The sequence below is a fragment of the Nannobrachium achirus genome (genome assembly GCF_963921795.1).
Source record: "Nannobrachium achirus genome assembly, chromosome: 12".
Classification (NCBI taxonomy): domain Eukaryota; kingdom Metazoa; phylum Chordata; class Actinopteri; order Myctophiformes; family Myctophidae; genus Nannobrachium; species Nannobrachium achirus.
Genome location: NC_137832.1, coordinates 58805575 through 58828450, shown reverse-complemented (window position 1 = coordinate 58828450; position 22876 = coordinate 58805575). Strand labels below are relative to the sequence as shown.

The following is a 22876-nucleotide window of genomic DNA, read 5'->3' as shown; positions in this document are numbered from 1 at the left end:
GGGTTCTCGGTTAGAGATGGGACGTTCGCGAACAAATCGAGTCTTTTGAACGACTCTTTGAAATGAACGATAGGGGCTGTTAAGTCTGACATCATTTTGTAGGCAGAGGAGAACCTTTGGGGCCAAAAGGCCCCAGCGCCCGTGAATCTTTTTACTATTTTTACTATTTACTAATTTTTCTTCTCTTTGTTGTTGAAAGGAAAGTGGTAGAATTATACTTTAGTCGTTATTTTTGTCTCGGATCTGTTGAAATAGCGAGGGACAGATATTGACAATAAATCTGCTTCTAGGTCTGACTACAAAATGATGTCACGGCTTAAAAGACCTGGAGCCGTTCCTTTTTTTGATGGAGAGTAAATTCTTTACAATACTTATATTAGGTAAAAGTATAAATAGGCCTGCTGCAATGTAGACATGTTGGCACAAAAGCACAAAAGTATTGGTATAAACAAATGTACTTAAAGGGGTATTTCACTTTCAAAGAAACTTTTGGTAATTTTATCATCTAATCAGGCTTTTATGAACACCCTGAACAGTTTTTAATTAGCTTTATTGAATATTTAGATATTTGATGTAAATGTTATCAGGCCCTCCAGGCCTAGGGCCTCTCCCCACACACACCCATTGTAACTTCAAACTTCATTTTAACCATGATAGAGTCATTAAAAACACACATAATTTTTTCTGGTGACTCATACTACCCTCCTAATATGTGAGCAGGCCGTGTTTTTTTCGATAACATTTTTTATTTATTTTTAATAATTATTTTTTTGTATTTCATTTTTTTCCATTTTTCCAAATAATTATTAAAAATAAATGAAAAAAGTTTTCGAAAAAACACGGCCTGTTCACGTATTAGGAAGGTAAAATGAGTCTCCAGAAAAAATAATGGGTGTTTTTAATGAATCTATCATGGTTAAAATGGAGTTTGAAGTTACAATGGGTGTGTATGTGGAGAGAAGCCCTACCACTGCTCCCTGTTGAAAGTGCAATATCCCTTTAAAGTAGGCTACCAATAGTAGAAAGTAGGCCCGGCCCCTACTCATTATGCAGATAATGTCCCATTTCACAAGTTTTCCAATGATTAAAAATTAAAATATAGAACAATCATTTGAAAATTTCAGATCTACAAGCTCAAATGGTCAAAATGTATAGCCTATTAGGTTGAAGTGATAAACAAAATCTACAAAGTAACTAAATAACTAAAGTAACTAAATACATAACTCAAATGAGCCTTTTGAATTGAACGGCTCTTTGAAAGGAACGGATCCCAGAGATCCGGCTCACTTCAAAGAGCCATAAATCCCATCCCTATCCTCGGTTGCTCTGTTAGATTTGATTGGATGGTCATGGTGGTGAAAAAAACAGACCTCTTCATTGACCTCGCTGGGAATGTGGTGCCGTGGTGACACTGGGAAATAATAATGGCTTCACCTGCTGGATGTGAACACTACGTGCGCAGCTGTTTATTAAAAGTGAGTTTGTTTCCTCATTGAATGTGCAAATGTTGTAACTGAATCAATAACTGAATTCATAGCGGGTGCTGCTTCTATGATCCACACATGGGACACAGCGTACACTGTACACATAGCGAGCTAACTCACTAGCCCATGCACTAGCCATAACAGTACTGTTATTTTGGAGTAAACAGCAGCGCATTGGTTCTCAAACATTTTCATGTTCAGGACGTGAATCCCCATTTGGAGCGATTTTATTATTAACATTATGTGACGCGCTGTGAGCTTCTAGATTTAGTTATTTTAGAATATACGCAAAACGAAAGGAAACGTTTTCAAATGTTTTGGGGGGTCCCCCTATCATGCTGTGGGGTCCCGAATCTCCCGATGGACTCCGAGCCCGTTTGGCCTTTCGATAAATGTAAGGACTGACTGGTGGTTCTTGCGAGAGAAACAAGCAGCCAGGTTTATGAAAACATGACCAAAAGAAGCCACGTGATCACATATTATAATAGATTAATACTGTGTGTGTTATGGGGGAATGGAAGGGGTGGAGGGCAGGTAGGCTATTGTTGAAAGCCCAAGTTGTGATCATGTGAAAGCAATGACATAGATAGACATAAACAACACATAGCAACATAACATACAGTACTGCACGATTGTGCCAACTTATGTTTAATGTCCGGCTCTTGTCCTCCTATCCGAGAAAAACCTGCAAGTTGTACTTTGGACGTCACCTGCTCATAACATGACATGAGCAAGGTTACGATCAGGACATTAATTAACAAATTACTACTACATGCAATTAAACCCGTTATTAAGATGGTACAGGGTTTGACACTAAGGTGTCAGAGGCACTTGCCCATCGGGCAAGTACAGGTCATGTTCTACTTACCTAAAGGTCATGCCCACTTGCCCGAAAAGTAAATAGTCCATTATAAAACGATAGGTAAGATTTCAATTTAACACTTATTTCTTTACTTTCTTGGGCTGTGCGATAAAAAATGTCATACCTCAATACCTCCAAATCTAGCTCGGGAGGTGAAAGCGATGGACCAGAGCTACTCCAAATCCAAATATCAAATACCTACATAGCTATGATTGAATTTGTCTATGGTTTCACACTTATTTTATATTTTAAAGTGTAGCAACAGTAATAAAAACAGCACATTATAGGTAAACACTAAACAGTGCCATTATTTTACTTTCCACAGACCAAAAGACAGAGCGTGCTGGTCAGGTGTTTAGACCGATGTGTTGTGCTTATAGACGTTTGGGTTCGCTCTCAAATGAACACTTGCCCGGTCGGGCAACCTGAATGCAAACTTCACCTGCCCGAAGGTTTTATTTACCTGCCGGAGGCAGATGGGCAAGCCTTAGTGTCAATGCCTGTGGTATTATCAACAAACATAATTTGTATCATGAAGAAAAACATAATGGGTTGCTTGCTGTATTCTATAATACTAGAAGCTGGGCCGCCCTTCGGGCGGCCCAGCGTCTAGTCGGCGACCTGGCCAACTCGGAACAATGTAAATAGGGAATGAATGCCCCGCCCTTTAATGCAAACCCCATTATACCTGTTTTCATAGGACCCGTTTTGACCATCTGTCTGCCTGTGTCCATTTATGCCCATATATGGAGATATCTGTATCTGTCTGTCTGTCTGTCGGCGTCCATTTTATGTCCATATATGGAGATCACTGCAGTTATAGTTCCGGGTCCATTTTATGCCCATATATGGAGATATCTGTCTATCTGTGTCCATTTTATGCCCATATATGGAGATCTTTGACCATCTGTTTGCCTCTGTCCATTTATGTCCATATATGGAGATATCTGTATCTGTCTGTCTGCAATCCATTTTATGCCCATATATGTGCCTCCAACTGTGTTGCAGACACAGTGCCGGTTCCCCCTTTAATGCAAACCTCATTATACCTGTTGTCATAGGACCCGTTTTGAACATCTGTTTGCCTGTGTCCATTTATGCCCATATATGGAGATATCTGTATCTGTCTGTCTGCGTCCATTTTATGCCCATATATGGAGATCTTTGACCATCTGTTTGCCTCTGTCCATTTATGTCCATATATGGAGATATCTGTATCTGTCTGTCTGCAATCCATTTTATGCCCATATATGGGGGCATTCATTTTATGCCCATATATGGAGAACGCGCGTGCCCGTGGGACGAACACCTGGAGAACGCGCGTGCCGGTGGGAAGAAGGGTTCTCGAGATACGCGGATTACATACATACATACACATTCACAGAGATTTTGTGTTGACTCATGTGGCGTACGTGATGTCAGAGCCTTTTATGAAGTGATGTCACAATGACTCAGCGCTTGCGCCGATTTCCTCCGGAACAGCCTGATGTCAACAATCAGCTCCGCATAAGGAGATTCCGAACGTTTCGCGCCGGTTTCGGAAAACCGCGAGTCGGGTCGGGTCGAGGCCTGGCACTGCACTCCGCGCGGCGGCGGGGAACGCGCGTGCCGAATCTGAAGCCGGTGGGACGAACGGTTCTCGAGATACGCGGATTACAAACAAACTAACAAACAGACAGACAGAGATTTGTCGCATTTATAGATAGATAAACTCGTTGAATCTTGTAAAGTTGTACCCAATTTCTACAAGTTTTGTTCCGGACGCTTGAAGTCGCGCAATCTGATCAGCTAACCACCCTCCAGTCCAGATCCTTACCACAAAAAAGCCACACCCAAACCTAACCATCAATAACCTAATGCCTAAACACAACCATTTCAAGATTATACCAGAACTTAGATTGGGCCTCTGCACAACTCTGGCTGTTGATGCAATGCATCGTGGGTATGCTACGGTTCTACTACTACTAACTAACAGCTCTTTCGCTCATGTCTCTAGTCTTAGTAATCAATGTTTTCTTCACGGTTATAGGCACCATGCTGTGGTAAACTGTATGTCTGCAGACTGTGCCATGATGCAGAAGAGAATCATCAAATGGACCGCTTCCGCGTCAAAGAGGTGGAGTGCACGGGCTGTCACACATTGCAGCAGGTATAGGTATAGATTTTCTTTCAGCTCAGGACTGTGCTCCACAGTCCACACTCCGGAACATGCACTCAGCTAAGCAATGCCGCCACAGTCTTCATGGAAGAGAAGATATTGAGAGTGCTGTTCTGAAATGAGATTGAAATTTGAGTTGAATAATGATAACCCGAGGTAACTCGATGGCACACACATCAAATATAGTACATCAGAGTGGACAGATCTCACCTAATTCTGTCATATCATCTTAATTAAAACTTACAATTAATTTATGTCAATATATTTGGAACGTATTGTAAAAAAATGCAGATATGTACATTTTTGTGATTAATCTTTTACCTTGTTCATCTGCCGAAAAACAATAAAGAAATTTGTTAAAAAAAAAATATATATATTTGGAACGTGGAATACAGTTTGAAACGTCACTGTTAAAGCAATGGCAGAATCAGATTAATCAGATTTCTCTCTCCCTTCCTTGATTATCATCTTAACTCAGTTTACGGCCGTAAAGCCCGTTAATCTCTCTATGTCTTTCACTGCCGGCTTCTCCAAGTCCTACCTGTTAACGTGGGCGCTCGTCCAGTTCCCATCGTGCGTGATCGGACACTGCTCGTGTGTTCGCGTATTCCATCAGCTTCTCAAATCCGTTGAAACTTTTTCAATTGATCAATAACTTCTCCATCTGTAAGCCGCGGAGCTCAGACAGTAAGCTGGGCCAAAATAGAGGACGGACTTCCGCTTCCGGTTCAGGGACTCCAATGTTAAAGTGGTCCGCTCAATAATGTGTCCGTGTAGAAACCGATCACGGAGCATTAGTTCCGGCCTATTTTAGTTGCGCTTCGATAAAAAAATGTTTTTTAATTAATTTTTATTACATTTACGGGTTCTACGGGCATGGCAGAGAAGGGGTACAAAGGGGTATTTTGATGGCAGAGTTTGTGTTAATGTCATTGTTGCTCCAGGCTGTGCGTGTGCAACAACCTCTATTCATCAGTATTATGTTTCTAGGCACAGCAGACATGCCAGCAGTGTGACGTACAGTTTGGGGAGTATTACTGTGATATCTGCCACTTGTTCGACAAAGACAAGAAACAGTACCACTGTCAACCCTGTGGAATCTGCAGGTGAGCACTGAGCAGTAGATCCATCTAACTATGAGCTTGTAGATCTGCTATTTTTTATATATATATCATCTCTTTACTTCTGGAGGTCCATGGAACAAAATATTTTTGAGATGAGGGGTCTGCAGCCAAATACATATAATTTTGGGGGTCTTTGACATGAAAAAGTTTGAGAACCACTGTAGTAACATTTATACTGCATGTCTGGTAAAAGAAATTTGTAGAATCGGCCTCAGGTCGGGTGCTGTTGGCTTTCAAAATTCACTAGTCACTGTTTTTTGTTATGAATTCTTTATTTTATTTTATTCAAAGCATGAATGTAGAAAGTTACACAAATATATTATGAATAAAATAAGAAAACAATAAAATCACAAGATAAATGTACAATGATACAACAACTCAAACAACAACGACAAGACAAGAAAGGAAAAGAAAAGAAAAACATACCCATCCACCCCCTTTCCCCGGACCAACATGGAATTTACAATAGTGCGTGCTTGTGCCAGGCTTTTACCACTATGTAGTGACTTCTTGAATCGTATCCTAGAGTTTATCAGCAATGTCTGTCTGATCATATAATAATGTTTTCCTCTTTCGCTCTGTGTAATCTTGCTGTGGACTGCTCTAGATATCTAAGAAGGTTAGAGCCCACTGGCGAAATATTAAGGTATAAGGAGGTTTCCATCGCGTAGCAACCATCTTCTTAGCCGCTGTTAATCCAGTAAAGAAGATGTGCTTGCGTATGTTATTTAGACGCAACTGTGAGATGTCATTTAATAAAAATAAAGAAGGAGATGTAATATTGACTCTAAAAAATGCTGAAAGTTTTGAGGCAACCATATTCCAAAATGAGGACACATTTGGGCATTCCCAAACCATGTAAAGGAAGGTACCAATACTGCGACCGCATATTTCCCGATGAACATAAGCACAACGGTGGGGGCCGATGGGCAAGGAGGGTCGCGAGCTTATGAGAAACAACTAAAATAAGACCTTAAACCTGGCAAAAACAGTTGTGTGCATTAGCCCTTTATCATTAAAGGGAAAACATTAAATGAACTTCTGAAAAGCCTACTAGGCCTTAAAACCTGGTGAAAACAGTTGTGTGCATTAGCGCAAGATTAGATGAGGATAAAGGAAATCATAAAATGGAAAACATTAAATTAACTTCTGAAAAGGCTTCTAAGCCTACACCAGCCTACTAGTAAAACTAGTGGAACCGCGAATAGTCAGTGGTGTGTGTGTTCCCCACACTCCCACGCCCCCACCGTTGCGCACAGGTTCACCGGGAAATACGCGGTCGCACCAATACTAGTGCAGAGAGTGCAGTTGGGAGTATTCAAGATCCTCATAGCACATAATCTGCGGAAATTCACTAGTCACTGTTGACTATATGACACTACCAGACATACATACATACAGTACAGTACTGTATACCACTGGTTTCCAAACACTGGGTCAGGTCCCATTTGTGGGTTGCGGACAAATTTTTATGGGTCCCTTTTATTTACATGTTGTTTTTAATTATTATTTTTTCAAAACATTTTCAAAAAACATTCTGAAAAAATCAAACTTTTTTCATGATAAAATCAATGATTTTTCTAATTAATTTCATGAATAAATAAATGAAAAATCTAAAAATTCCATAATTGAAAATGTTTAAGGAGTAGAGCTCACAACGTGGCACACAGCGACGTGTTGTGAGCTTGTAGATCTGCTGTTTTCACCGAGCAAACGTCTAATTTCTCTTTTGGGTCACGAGCTAAAACGTTTAGGAACCACTGCTGTATACCACCTTTGTTATAGAAATGAGTCCCCGATACAATGACTGTTTACCTGCCATGTTGCTGGTTGTGAACACACGCCGGCCAGCATTCCACCTCCAACATTGCGTTCTGTCATATTTTTAAGTAGTTTTAAGTAACAGCATTTCAAAAATGCTGCATGACTTAACATGAACAAACATGTTAAAGCAAGATTTGAAAACATAATTATGCTTATGTGGGCTTCCAATATACATGTGCATACTGTTTTGTATTACTAAACAAAAATTACCAATGCAGTAACACTGGGCTTTGACGTTATGCAGGATTGGGCCACAGGAGAAATATTTCCACTGTGAAAAATGTAATCTGTGTTTAGCCAGCGATCTGCGTGGAAACCACAAGGTGATTGATAATCCTTCCTTACCGCTTGTGACATACCAGAATTAATGTTATTCCTTATGAACAAATGATTGCCCTCTCTGCAGTGCATCACGCATCATTTTTGTATTTTATTTTAGTGCGTTGAAAATGTGTCAAGACAGAACTGCCCTGTGTGTATGGAGGTAAGCGATTCACCATGGTGAGTATTATGGGATGCCTGCAGGTTTTTGGGGAGGCGTGCTATTTGTTTTCATTTGGGTTTAATGTGTTGTGATTTTTGAGTATTATGGGTTGCCTGCAGGTTTTGGGGAGGCATGCTATTTGTTTTCATTTGGGTTTAATGTGTTGTGGTTTTCTTCATAATGCAGGACATTCACACTTCCAGAATCGGAGCCCATGTTCTTCCATGTGGCCACCTTCTTCATAAGTAAGACATGATATTTATTATTATAATTACAACATATTTGTATATGCATTTTGAGCCACATGGACATAGATTAACCCATTATTGAATGTTTTAACCAGTGAAAAATAGCAGATATACAAGCTCACAGCGCGGCACCGAGTGCCGCGCTGCGAGCTTGTAGATCTGCTATTTTTGAAAAAGTCATGAAAATGTGTGCAAATCTTTGAATATATGTATTTTCAAAGCGAACGTTTGTAACTCAAATTTTGCTTCTGGGTGGTCCCTGGAAGTAAATATTTTGAGATGAGGGTCCGTGGCCAAATACATATCAGTTTGGGGGGTCCTTCACATGAAAAAAGGTTTGAGAACCACTGACATAGTAGTCTCTCAAGAACAGACTAACTGAGCTCCAGTGAAGTGAAAAGGACCTTTTCTTTGACGATGGCTGGCCAGGTTGCTGACATAGAAACATAGGTTTTTCAAAAAATCTTAGAAGGATTCAAAAGACACTTATAGAATCGGGTCAAAATGATAATTTTCACGATTTTTCAAAAATAGCAGATCTACAAGCTTGCAGCGCGGCACGAGTGCCGTGCTGTGAGCTTGTATATCTGCTATTTTTCAATAGTTAAAGCATAAAATAATGATACACATTAATGTGTACGCCTTCTAAATGGATTAATATCACGTAAAGTTGACATGCACCATTTAGTAAGCGCTTTGATTCAGAGTGCCCTGAGTACTATTAATATTTCTGAGAGGCACCAGTGGAAATAGAACCTATAGCTCTGACATTCCTGGTGTCAGATTTAGGGGTTCACAGGGGTTATAAAAGAGCGTCATGTTGTAGCACAGTCTTGATTGAATTTCTTATCCCTAATATAGCTATTTGCAATGTACTGTATAACACAAAAGTGACCATTTCATATTTTTGACCGATAACATTTATTTATTTCCTCTTCAGGACATGCTTTGATGACATGCTCAGAACTGGGTATGTTTCATAACTCCTTTTCATTGTGTTACTTGAATGATTTGCAAAAGGTACAGAGGTACAGTTATACAGTGATGCTAAAAGGATTACACAAAAATCCCAGAGGGCTTGTATCCATCGTGGTCCTGTTTATTCAATTCATCAAGGTGTATTTAAGACATAGAATACAATACAATAAATCATCAATACTAGGAGCAGTAAAAATATATTTACAGTAAAACAGTGGGGTAATTTCTTTTGGCAAGGCTAGAAGACTTGTCTAGGTCCAGTTGTAAATTGCAGGCTGTGCTCTCTTATGGTAGTTTTGTTCAAAACCAAATCTCCCTTCTGGGAAATAGTCTAATCTAAAATGAAATGTCTATGATTCTGGGGAGGAAATGACACCTACCATACAGTCAAAAAGAAAAAAAAGAAATAAGAACAAACATTGAACAGTGAAGCTGCACTGTGTGATATTAAATACTGAATAACTAATCTCTATATAACAACATTGCTGATTGATTTCTCACAGTTCATATCGCTGCCCTCTGTGCATGCATTCTGCCTTGAGCATGGAGAGCCAATGGAGGGAGATAGACAAAGAGATTGCCCAGTCTCCCATGCCCACGGAATACCAGGATGCTACTGTCAAGGTAGGGAATAGGGCAATTAAAGGAAAGCATGTCTGACAACAAGGTGCAAGGTTTTTTCTTTTTCTTTTCTTTTAATCAATACATTTCCACAAAGAAAATGGGAATACATTGTTTATAACCGACTAAATAGTTCATTGTGCAATGGTGCCATACACAAATAGTATAAATAGCTTGTAGATCTGCTATTTTCATGAAAATAAATCATCCAATAATCATAATTGAGGCAAAAGTTTGAAATGGTGTGGGGGGATCTGTATGTAGATCTACACCGCATTATGTAGGACACTGGTTCTCAAAGTGCAGTCTGGGGACCCCCAGGGGTCCTTGAGGGTCCCCAGACCACATTTTGAGAACACAGTTCAAACACTTGTGTTGTGAGCTTGCAGATCTGCTATTTTGGAAAAGCTAGAGGTTCGGGCAAAAGACAGTTGGACTATCTTGCTCTTGTATTGTTTGTCTTGGTTCCAGTTTCCAGAAGGTGGCATACCTGTGTCCTGCTCCTGTTAATTCTCCCATAGATTCATTTGATTCGCTTGGAAGCAGATTTGAACGGGAAGCACACATAAAGGTGTTATTTATGCTTTCCGTTCAAATCTGTTGCCAAGCCAAATCAAACGAAGCTATGGGACAATGAACCAGTACATGAATGAAACAGCCAGGTATGCCACCTTCTAGAAATCTTGGGACTACAGTTATGCACAGTGCCAACTAAGTAGTATTTTGGCCAACAGGCTATGCCTGGGACTCGAGGACGGCCATTGGGGACCATTACATGATGCAATCCATTACACTCTTTTGCTGCAGATTATATGCAACGACTGCCAGGCTCACTGCACGGTGCCATTCCATGTTTTGGGCATGAAATGTGGTGGCTGTGGGTCCTACAACACAGCCCAGGATGGAGGACTCATCCAGCAACCCCCGAACCAGCAGATCCTGGAGAATGAACCTGAGGCGGACACAGGGTCTGAGGCCGAAACGGACACGGAACCAGAACAGCAACATCAAGCTCAGTGACCCTCAGTAACACCAGGTGCCCCCACCCTTAGTGAGCCAGTGACCCATGGTAACACTAACCCTCCCTACGCCAACTTCAATGACATTATGCTATATTATTTACATTAATTTAAAGTTTTTAGCTGTGTCTTAAGCCCTTTGCACACAGGACAGTTGCGTTTTTTTTCGTTTGCCGCATGAATGCATTGGATTTGGTGTGCAATGCTGTGCGGAATCGGCGCTGCGGATCCCAAAAGGAGTCATACTGTAAAAGGAGTGATGAGTTTTTTACCGCATGCGACAAGACGCACAAATCGAACTGGGTTCGATCGAGAAAAAAATGCACGGCCGCAGCCACTCGTCGCACGGCTAATTCGGATCCGGTGTGCATGAGGTCGTAGAGAATCATTGTTTTCTTTAAAAAAAAATGAAATTGTCCGTTTTATCCGTGCGGATAAACGCGCCTGTGTGCAAAGACCTTTACTGTGAGTATTGCGGCTATTTCTAAATGAAGCATTCTACAATGAAGACCCCATATCAACCCCATTAACATTATGAACCTCAAAAGTTGTGCCATATGTCAGCATTTAAAATTGTGTCGCTTATATGAGACATAATGTGCTGTATGGTTATTAAAGAGGAATCTCTCAAGCTTCCATCATACAAGTGCTGAAAATGTGCTGAAACTACCGCGAATGTCCGGCTCCCTCCCCACCACTTTGGTTTCATTTCAGCAGTCACTTAAATGTGTCCTACTGCAAATGAAATTAGTCAAGCATATAGCTTGCTGCTAAGCAGAAATGTAAATTAAAAAATATATTTTAAAGATATTTTAAAATATATTTTTGTTAACAGAAATGACGAACAGATGACTGCTTCCGTTTGTGGCTTTTAGGAGGCGTAGTTGTAGACTATATAGCGTTCAAAGATTGTGGAATAGTCGTCTGGCTTGAGAGACTGATAAAAGGATATATACATAGTGGAGGCTTTAAGCCCCATTTTATACGTTGCTTTTGAAAACATTGTCAAAATAGCGATGCATGCATACATGCAGTCATATACGCAATCATATAAAAATCCAACTATGAAAATACATCCAAAAATCGTGGGAATATGAAGGATTTACCATAGCTAGTGGCCAGCATGACACCAGAAAACGTTGCGATTCGAGAGTCAATGAAGTAACGTATTCAAAGCACATTTCAGAGGTGCCTTTATAGTTCTGGAAGTTGAGATTCAATGTTCTCTCATGTTTAATATAAAACAAGATAATATATACAACAAGAGTGAAGGAAAAGGGAACATGAAGGGGACACTGTGTACAGTCATCTGGGAGTCTTGGGGGGTCAAGCTGATCTCATTTTATAAAATAGGTAATTCGTTAAATATTAACCTATATCTATAATCTATAAATTCATGAAATCTCTGAGTGGGTCATCAATGCATCTCAAGAACTGCCCTAGTTAGTAAAAGCCAGCTGATGCAGCTGTATCTTCCGACCTTCGACCCTGATAAGTTAAATGGCGTTGGTGTTGTTGAAATGTGTTGTTCTGTGAAACTCAGGTATAGGGGCATAACATTGTTTGATCCCATCATATATGAATTTATATATAATTGCAATGGCTAAAATGGATTATGAGCAGTTAATTTGAACCCATGCGAGTTTTGAATGTTTACAAAGAATACACTGTATAGAGTATACAGATTGCCAGAGCAAGTCCTGTTTAGTATTCCCGACATCTGTCAGTCAAATTCAGTCCTCCGTTGTATTCCCGTTGAATGGACTCGAAAGAGTAGCCTGGTAAACCATCCCGGTCTCGGAATTCACATTAAATTGAATGTGAACTTCGCGACCGGAACGGTTTACCAGCCTATAGAAAGAGCACTTAATTTTTACAATTATAATGATGGAAGTTGCTATTGAAGTACCATACACTCAAATAAACTGTTGCAATGAAACATGTCAGTGATTTCTATGGCATTTATTTTTAATACACTTTCTTAAAGAGATGGCACCAATATGACTTATGTACATCACATTTTCATTTTTCGTCATCACTCTGACCAATACACTTGGTTCTGCTGGTAGTTGAGGTGTTGTTGCTTAGTGCAAGAATTACATACAGATCGCCTCCAGGGCTTTGACCCATTTATGATTTAACTATTAAAAAATAGCAGATATACAAGCTCACAGCGCGGCACCGAGTGTCGCGCTGTGAGCTTGTAGATCTGTTATTTTGAAAAATCGTGAACATTTGTGCAAGTCTGACTATTTTTGACCCGATCTGATGTCTTCTAAATCAGTGTTTTTCATATCAAGGACCCCCAAAATTACATGTATTTGGCCGCGGACTCCCATCTCAAAATATGTTGTTCTAGGGACCACCCAGAAGCAAATATTTGAGTTACAAATGTTCTCTTTTAAAAAGATATATTCAAAGACTTGCACAAACAAAGTTTAGATCTATCTTTCAGCCAGGGATGTGATTCAAGTCTGATTCTGTGTCAGTCGTCTGTGTCCCTTAAACAAAACAATTATCACCCTGCTAGAGAAAATGTGAAAGTAACAAAAACACATAATTGCCCTCATGTAATTAGTAATTGTTTACAAATAGTTCATATTCATATAAGACATTTTCTTTTGGCAAAACAATTGTAGCACCTGTAAACTGCTATAGAACAATACCATGGTCCAAACCATGTTAATGAACTGTAATTAAAACTATAACTACCCCCAGATGACACTGCTAAATAAAAATGATACCCGTCGATAAATCATACAGTAGTATTAAATGATTATGTGACGGCCACGAAAAGAAGCATTTTGTCTCGTTTTGATGGCTTTGGCTACAGCTGTTAAACATCTCCCCGAGGTGGAGCGGACTCGGGTGTGGTGAACTGGATAGTAAAACAAACGGGGAAACCGTTGGGCACTACTGCCGTTGCTACGGGCATGAACTGGGTGGCTGATGTGGGCGGAGGTGTCTGGTGGATGACTGGAGTTGAGGGAGGAGGAGTCCCCCCTCCCTGCGGGTTTGTGGCCAGGACGATTGGCAGTGGCTCCACCACGGTGCCAGGGACGTCCAAGGCAGGCTGTGGAAGAAGAGCGTTTTGTGAACCGTCCATACCGGGCGAGGTGTGCCCGATAGAATTGTCTGTGCCAGGGGAGGCTGGTGAAATACTCAGGTCAAGTGATGGGTCAATGTCGGTAGAGAGTTGTGGGTCCTCAGCAGCAGCAAGAACAACATCTGGCAGTGGCGATGGGTTGTCTAGTCCTATTGCAGCAGGATCAGGTTCTGCAGTGGGGAGGTGGTTGCCCGGGATTGCAGTCTCCAACATGGCATCGGGTGCTTCTGTCACCAGTGCCGGCTCCTGCACTGGCTCCTGTGGTGGCTCCTCCGGCGCTGGCTCCTCCTGTGGTGGCTCCTCCTCCGCTAGCTCCTCCTCCGCAGGCTCCTCCTCCGCAGGCTCCTCGTTAGCGCCTGCCTCTTCCGATGCTTCCGATGAATCGGCCTCGGTCTCGTCTGATGAATCCCCTACCCCATTCAGGCACACCTGTATAAAACAAATGAATGGTGTGATGATGCAAGGGGGCTTACGGATACAGATTATACTGTATATACTGGATTTTGAAGGATCTATTAATGATCTGAAGGAAGTATTCTCAAAACAAAGCTTGTTTGCAGGAATGTTAAAGCACTTACAGGTGCGGACAATGCAGTTGCAATGAGGAGAGCACAAAGTATGATCCTGAGAATATCCATTGTCTTCTCGTTTGCTGAAAGAATTAAAGGACAGCTGAAATTATCCCAGAAATAATACGCAATGCACAATACAGTTTTGTCAAGCTCATCTTAACAGTTCTGTTCGAAAAGACAAAGATTAGTAAACATAAACAGACTAATTACATTTAGAATGTACATTTACACGTTTCAATCTTGAAACTTACTCAGAGATCCTTTGTTATCTAGGAACAGTTTAAATAAAATTACAAAGAAATGATACAGTATTGGTTACAAATTAAACTGTTCTCCAAGCAAATAGGCCTACCTTGATGGCCCAAGTATCTCTTTAGTCCTTAGTACCTTACCCCTCGTCAGCATAAAGAAGTGTATGTTAACAGCTAAATTAGTTGTTTTGACCAACTCCAACTATTGATCCTATTGGCACCCTCTCAACAAAAAGAAGGTAGTTCTGCTATTAATTTGTTCCGAGGTTTGCATGAACAATAAGACATTTGACTCAGTCCATCTCTTTATATACCAGTAGAGATGTGTGGGCACAACAAAAATGTCAATGATAATTCATTGGCTGGTTCTCTTCCCTATAGTGATAAAGTGTACACTTAACTCCGAAGTAGACTTTACCAGTTAAGACTAAATAGATGAATACCCCAGACACACTGAAATGAGAGACTGCTGAGAAATCATTATAGAGCATGCAGTCAAAAGACAGTCAACATGTTTTTGTGGTTTGATGTAAACAATGGAAAGAGGAACCGAGTTAAGTGCATGTTATCATACCAAGCCCTGTAGTGGACTCGTCTGACAACCAAGATGACAAAGCATTATGAGGAAGTCTGTGCTTCTTTTCAGAGATTAGAAATCATACAGTTCATTATTTTCCTTGATTTCATTTATTACCCCCCCAAAGTATATTCGCACGTCATGAACTTATGAACTCCAGTAGCCTGCAGACGTAGTTGAATATGAAAATAGACAAAAGTGGCCCGTGCTGGCGCAGCGGTCCGAGCACCTAGGCTTAATGAAGCCTGACGTCACGTTGCGTGTTTGAGTTCCGATCCCGACAGCCTTTGCTGCGTGTCACTTGTCTTCCCATCGCTCTCTCCCCATTTCCTGTCAACCTACTGTACCATCAATAAAGGCATAAAAAAGGCAAAATTTTAAACATTTTAAAAATGGGTGCAAAAGTGGTGAGAGTAGCTTTCAGGACTGTTTGTTTTGATAGTTGTGCTTAAGGACACTTTATGTATATACTGTATATTTATATATTATTTGTTCCCTCTCTTGATGTACCTTGCTCTTTTTGTACTCTGTTTTTATCTTTTTCTTACTTCTCTGTAACTTTGTAAATAAGTATAACCTTATACTGCTGTGCTGCCTCTGGTCAACTGATTTTCCCCCTTGGGATAATAAGGTATCTATCTATAAAATATTGTAAAATGTAAAGCTGCAATCCTTAACTGTCATCTCCTACCCGCCCGGGATTCGAACCCGAGCCTCCCTCATGAGATCTAACCGAACCCTCAACCCTGTCATTTCTAATGCTAATAAGGCATTCTTGTTTAGTCAGAGTGTGGACAGTACCAAAGTAGGTCTACTTCAATAAAATGTTTTAATATCTCTACTTGAGTAGAAGAGTATTTGTATTTTTGTATATCATTGTACTTTTGACTCGCATGTCTAGGGAAAAAGTACATTATGAATTAACCAATTAGGCAAGACAATTTTTTTGTAAAGCATTTCAACAAGGCAATCAAGTGTACTTTACACAGATCAAGCAAAGGAATCACACGTATACATCAATGACATTGAAAAATAGAATTACAGTGCAGAAGAGAAACATTTCAAATGTGTAAATAGCTGCTCTACAAGCATTATGAGCTTGTTTATCTATTTGACGTTTTAATTGCTGAAATGTTCTGGAAATTCAGATTTGTGTAAAATGTTACATTTCAACAAAGCAATGTAAAATGACATTTTTTACCTTTGAATATTCTTTTTTTAAAGCAAGTACTCCAGTACTTAAACTCAATTACAAATTTGACAGCAACAAGTCAAGTAAGTATACTTTGGAAGAGTGGGATGACAATCACTGAAGATGTGCTAGTTGTATTCTAGTAACCATATAAATTATATACATATATGGGTGAGTGACGTGACGTAACGTTTTTGCTGTCCTCGGTGTCAAACATGTATAAATAAAAAATATATTTGTCAAAAACCTTCTGAATATTGTGCAGGACATTAAGCTTTATGTGAACTTACTCAAGATTAAAACATTTCATTCCTCATTTCTTCAGAATTTTCAACCAAACATGGCAAAACTCATATGGTGTGACTGTCCTGACCTTGTTTCTCAAAGTGGGAACTTGAATAAAACTAAGAAAAAGAATTGCTAAAAATCATTTGAAAATGAATTTAGGCTAAAGAAATGTCTATTTGTGAGCCTATATCTTTTCAAAGTCAAAGCATAATGTTTTCAGTCATTTCTGATCAAAAACATTTTGTCCCCCAAACCAAAATCATTTGGTGTGACACTAGTTTGGACAAATTAAACAGGCAATTATTTGGACACCTATTGGCTAGAGAGGTCCTTCTTCTGTAAGGCTATTCAGCACTCCCAGCACAACTGCAAGACAGGTGTCTGAGGTGAGTTATGATTTTAACATTTTCATGAAATGCCATCTTGTTGAAACTTTGACAAACTCACCACTTTGGATGTCTGTTGGTGTGACACCTTTTCATTAAAAAAAGCTTAAGTTATTTGAAGTTTTGGTCATATTTCCATGTAGATCTAGGTTGCTTTGTTATAGCTAGCATGCTGTTAGCATGCTAATGTGTACATAGTAGCCTCAAGGTAAACCTAAATGCAGAAAACGTAATATGGTGTGACACTTAATCATAATGGTGTGACATGTCTGCTTGTCACTCCATATGACTTGATTGTCACACCATATGATTTATACTGTATTTAACTACAGATATAACAATAAATAACAAAGTTCCATGTTTCTTTTGTACATTTAAACATTTGTTTTAAACATTTTTACATAAAATGTAATTTAGCTTCATTCAGTGATACTTCAAATTCATCAGACAGAGCAGAAACCCCTTCACAGAAACCTTAACATATTGTTTCAATCTAAACAATATTTTCTCTTTGTCTTAAACTATACATTCCATTTTCTTTTGTCAGCTGGAAAATGACAAGTGCTGAGAGAACGAGAAAGTACAGGGAGAAACTAAACAATGACCCAGCAAGGAGAGAGGAGCCAAAGGGGCGAGACTGCATTTTCTACGAAGAGCAGGAGGTTGTCTGTGGCATAGCAGAACCGCAACAAGGCAGCCGGTTTGCTACCCTCACCAAATACGACTGGCTGATGTACAATACAGTCTAAATGTATAATCTAATCTGATCTAATACTTTTGTACTTTCACTCACTGGACTGGACAGTGGACAGTGTTAAGGTAGGACCCGAGACAAAACTAGCGAAAATAGCTGATCTACAAGCTCTCAACACGTTGTGCTGCGAGAGCTTGTAGATCAGCTATTTTCGGAGTTGCGCAACCCAGCACTCTTTAGCTAGTGGAGATGTGGTGTAATGTCATGATTCCTAATTACATTTGTTCAACACAAAATGCTGTGTTCAAGTTCAGGAGACTTCGGAAAAAAGCAATTTACCTGAATGCTGAGTTCTGTTTCCACTAATTGGTGTTAATAAAATGTTGCCTTGGCTCCAAGTGTGGCTATGCGCCTTATTGTCTCTTTAGGATCCTTCTGCCGTGGGCCGGCAGAAGACTTAGGTGTGCGTAGCATTCCTGTGCACATCCTCATCATCCATCTACTACTACAATTCTTTCTTATCCCATGTTAAAGCCCTACAATAATATCCTGTTCAGAAATATTAAGGCCATGTTATCCTGGGTAATTGTTTAATCAGTAAAGTTCAGTACTCACTAATAGGTAGGTTAAAACACAGTTTGCTTTGACACATGAAGATATGATCATACGGTGTGACACTAAATCATTTGGTGTGACATTCCAAATAGTGAAAAATCATACCTTTATTAATGATTAAACCAAAAAAATGTTTATGGATTACATAGAGAATATTATCAGGAAGAGTCACAAATATTTGTGTAATTTTAGAGAAAGTTTTGACAGAATACATTTAAAATATGTTGTAAGATCATGAACATGGGCCTCACACAGTGTCGATTATGAAAAAAATATACAGATATAATAAATTTTCAAAAAACTATAGTGGATCACTGGTTAGTTATGATAAAGGACTTTGATAAAGTGAGTAACTTAAGAAAGATGTACTCCATTTTCATTTTATGAACAATTATTTTCATGTCACACCATATGACGATTTTAGGCACAGTACAACAAACTGCTGAATAAAGTCTGATTCCAATAAAATATCTAAAAACAAAATGTATTTCCATAAGGTTGAGAGTGAGTAGAACAAAAGTAAATAACTTTTATGCCTGCAATTTAAAGTTTTTTTTAAAACACATTTTTTGGGGCGTCACGTCACTGACCCACATATGTATTTTATTTTAGTTCAGAATTGCAGCTTTAATTTCTCATGCACACAGAAATAATGAAAAAATAGAATAATCTATCAGAAGCAAGCAACGGTGCGAGGGTCAGAGCCACAGCACCACATTTCTGCATACCTAGAACAATTTATAAACACTTTAAACCTGGCAGTGGCATCCCTCTTTTTGGCAAGTCATAGGTGGTAAAAACAACAACAAATATGAGCCGATCTACAGGCTTGCTTGTAGATCAGCCATTTCTTTTTGGAGCTGTGTGAAGCACAGGCTCCCTATACGTGGCCGTGTGGGTCTGTGTGTCTGTCTGTGTGTCTGTGTGTGTGTCTGTGTGTATGTAGCCTGAACTTCCTAAACTTCGGCACGCTACTAGTCCCACAGTTTTGCCACCACACACTCGCGCCATATGTCAAATCGACCGGCTTACTCGGGAATCGTGGGCTAGTAACTTGCTAAGAGAAAGGTTCAATAGTTTAATTGATATTAATTTATTAGTGAATTAATTTTCCCCATTGACTTATAATGGGAATCGCAAAAACTCACATTCAATTATTTGTCTCTCGCAAACCATAGGGGCTAGAGTTTCAAGACTTGGAGAGGAGGTTCATAATGATTTCAAGGATTAAATAAAACATAATTGTGTCATTTGGCCGCATGGTGGCGCCATAACACCCCACTTTACGTTTTGGCCTGTAACTCTTGAACCGTAGGTCGGAAAATTAAAAATATTTTTTCCCTGGATTCCTTGGGTCATGACGCATCTCCCCATATAGGCCACGCCCATTTGCGCCATGATAGATTTTCCGCCATCTTGAATTTTCTCCAAAACACACTTTTTGCTCCTTTTCCTACATATTTTCTTCAAATGTCACAAAAATCGGTACACATGATCCACACACACACACACACACACACACACACACACACACACACACACACACACACACACACACACACACACACACACACACACAGCTCCACTTCACACGGGTGTGATTTTTTCTATTTGCCATCTCTTTTCATTGTACGACAAAGTAGACTTATAGGGCTTAAAGGAATAGTTCACCCCCAAAATGACTTTTTTTCTATTGATTAGTCAAGCCATGGAGAGTAGAGTTCAATAATATTTTTAGTTTTTTGTCGCATTCCTAAGACAAAAATGTGATAACAATAAATGTACCCCCATTCCATCCGGAATCAATGGGGGTAAATTTACTCGAATCAAATTTTTTCAAATATTATTGAACTCTACTCTCCATGGCATGAGTAATCAATAGAAAAAAAGTCATTTTGGGGGTTAACTACTCCTTTAAGTGGCAAATAGATTCTTCCTAACCTACTGTATACTATAGAAGCCAGTGTGAGATAATTTCTCTATGGTTACTGAGAAGAGGAACATTATGATCTATGGCTGTCTTCTATCCCAGTGGTTCTCAACCTGTGGGTCGGGACCCCCAGAAGGATACCCACATTAAACCTACTCGCCTCCCTCAGGAACACGAACCAAGACCCCTGGCAGGATGACCATGGAGGGAGGAATGGACTCATGACCGTTCACCCCAGCAAAGGTATCGCCCCTGGGGCCAGATGTTTCCTCATCACCTCGGGTGATGCCCATAGCGTTGGCCACTTCGTTTGGATACACATAGAAGGGCACTTCAGACTGTCCCTGAGTCTTCCCTCCTCCTCCTCCTCCCACTGCATCTTGGTCTTCTTCAGGAAATACAAAAACAGAGTGGCCAGAATGGTTGCTCCCTGCGTGGCCACCAGAGATGGAGGGAACGTGGAATACTTGTGTCTCCTTACCAGATCTGCTTGGGAAAACGAAAATGGGCGCGGCAGCTGGTTGGTGATCGCATTTCCCGCTCTCTTTAGGGCGCGGGCCCCGCGGGGTGATTGTTGGGTTAGTGGTACTCTCTGCAGAGGGCGGACGCGGGGTGATTGTTGGGTTAGTGGTACTCTCTGTAGGGCGTTGGGTGATTGTTGGGTTAGTAGTACTCTCTGCAGAGGGTGGACGCGGGGTGATTGTTGGGTTAGTACTCTCTGCAGAGGGCGGACGCGGGGTGATTGTTGGGTTGTTGGTACTCTCTGTAGGGCGTTGGGTGATTGTTGGGTTATTGGTTTTCTGAGGTTTTGGAGGGTCTGGAATGGAAGGCGAGGGCTTGTAGTACACCTGATCAAACCAAAAATGTAATTAAATCCAATCCAATACAACTTAAAGGGGAAGACCACCCATTTTCAATATTGAACTGTGTCATTAATATACCTTTGAGGAGTTGTGTGGAAATAGAAAAAAAGTTCACCCCCTTCTGTGTTGCCTAGAACTGGAAGATTGATTTTGGGGTTTGTATTGTAAAGTACAACTTGATGACATCACACATTGTACTTTACAATACAAACCCCAAAATCAATCCTCCAGTTCTAGGCAACACAGAAGGGGAAAAACCTTTTTTCTATTTCCACACAACTCCTCTAAGTTATATTAATGACATATTTCAATATTGAAAATGGGTGGTCTTCCCCTTTAAATACTGAAAATCTTTATTCTACATTGGACCTGGATGAAATGTAATTGTTACCTTTAGAATGTAGAAGGTAGGGGGGAATCCGTTGTAGTACACCTACATTAGTTAAACAAAAAAGCTTAAATTAAATGAAATCCAATACAATTTAAAATACTTGTGACATTAATCTTTAATCTAAACTGAATGAAATGTAATTGTTACTTACTGGAAAACTGATGGATACTTCAGTGCAGAGCAAAAAAACAACTGCTGCCCTGATCAATGCCATCTTTCTGTAGAATAAAATCTATTATAAAAGTATTGTTTTGTTGTATACATCACTTTTTTTATACAACTGAATGTGTAAACACTAAAACATCAACTGCATTGAAATGTCACAGTAACTAGCAGTACATCTTTTAATTGTGTTATTTTAAATTGATCAAGTATCTAGTCTAAAAGTAGCTAGTTACTTTCAACATACTCATCGCATCAATACTCAACAAAATCTGTCGAGGTAGAATTCAACATCAACATACCCTAAGCAGAAGATCATCAAGCTCCGACTCCGTCTACACTGCAAGGGTACAGAACGGGCTGCTTTATCAGAGATAAAAGCAGGTGAGGAACTGGTCCTCAAATGAAACAAACATCAAGTCATTAAAATCTGAGACCTGCGGGCTATTAGACTGAGGTGAGCGGTGGAGTCACACCCAAGAAAAAGATCCTTGGCCACAGGAATGCTTAATATCATGTGAGCAAGAACTATGGTCTACCCAAAGATGTGAATGATTTATCAGATGTGATGGTGAAATATCAAGAGTTCATTAGCCTACCAAAAAGCAAGCTAAAGTGTGTTAAAGTAAACATCTCAACCACATTAACTTTTTTTCTTCTTTAAAAAATATATATATATATCTTTTATGGTTTTAGACAGTGTACTCTATACATCTTCAATCATTTGGATCTTAGGATTCATGTGGCCAACCTGTTCAGTCTGATCAATCTATGGTATACTCAAAATATGCACGCATATCACATACTATACAGTATAGACACATACTACACTACTACGGTATAGGCTCCGATGCCTGACAGCAAGTCCAGGGTTCGATTCCCGAGCCCCGTGGACCTTTGCTGCATGTCACTCCCAGGCCCAGGGCTCTCCTTATTTCCTCTTCAATGTCAACCACCCATTAAAGGACAACTCCACCCTAAATCACTTCCAGGCTCATTTTCCTACTTATATTGATGTCCATGGGGTATATTAGGCAGAAATGCCCC

The 22876-nt window shown here is 39.9% G+C and overlaps 2 protein-coding genes across 2 annotated transcripts; one reads left to right on the top strand and one right to left on the bottom strand.

Annotated features, from left to right (window-relative positions):
• The first annotated feature begins 1358 nt into the window (after positions 1 to 1358).
• Positions 1359 to 12729, top strand: rchy1 (ring finger and CHY zinc finger domain containing 1). The gene is made up of 9 exons (XM_080739192.1): positions 1359 to 1475; positions 4376 to 4495; positions 5495 to 5610; positions 7697 to 7775; positions 7892 to 7936; positions 8123 to 8181; positions 9125 to 9154; positions 9666 to 9786; positions 10591 to 12729. The coding sequence occupies exons 1-9, from the start codon at positions 1425 to 1427 to the stop codon at positions 10801 to 10803; spliced, it is 834 nt and encodes a 277-aa protein (XP_080595318.1). The 5' UTR covers positions 1359 to 1424; the 3' UTR covers positions 10804 to 12729.
• Positions 12730 to 20393: 7664 nt separating this feature from the next.
• LOC308295177 (uncharacterized protein) lies at positions 20394 to 22275 on the bottom strand. The gene is made up of 4 exons (XM_080738171.1): positions 22132 to 22275; positions 21819 to 21885; positions 21668 to 21709; positions 20394 to 21261 (listed from the first exon to the last, which is right to left on the bottom strand). Exons 1-4 carry the CDS (start codon positions 22146 to 22148, stop codon positions 20566 to 20568), a joined length of 822 nt encoding a protein of 273 aa, XP_080594297.1. The 5' UTR covers positions 22149 to 22275; the 3' UTR covers positions 20394 to 20565.
• Positions 22276 to 22876: the final 601 nt, after the last annotated feature.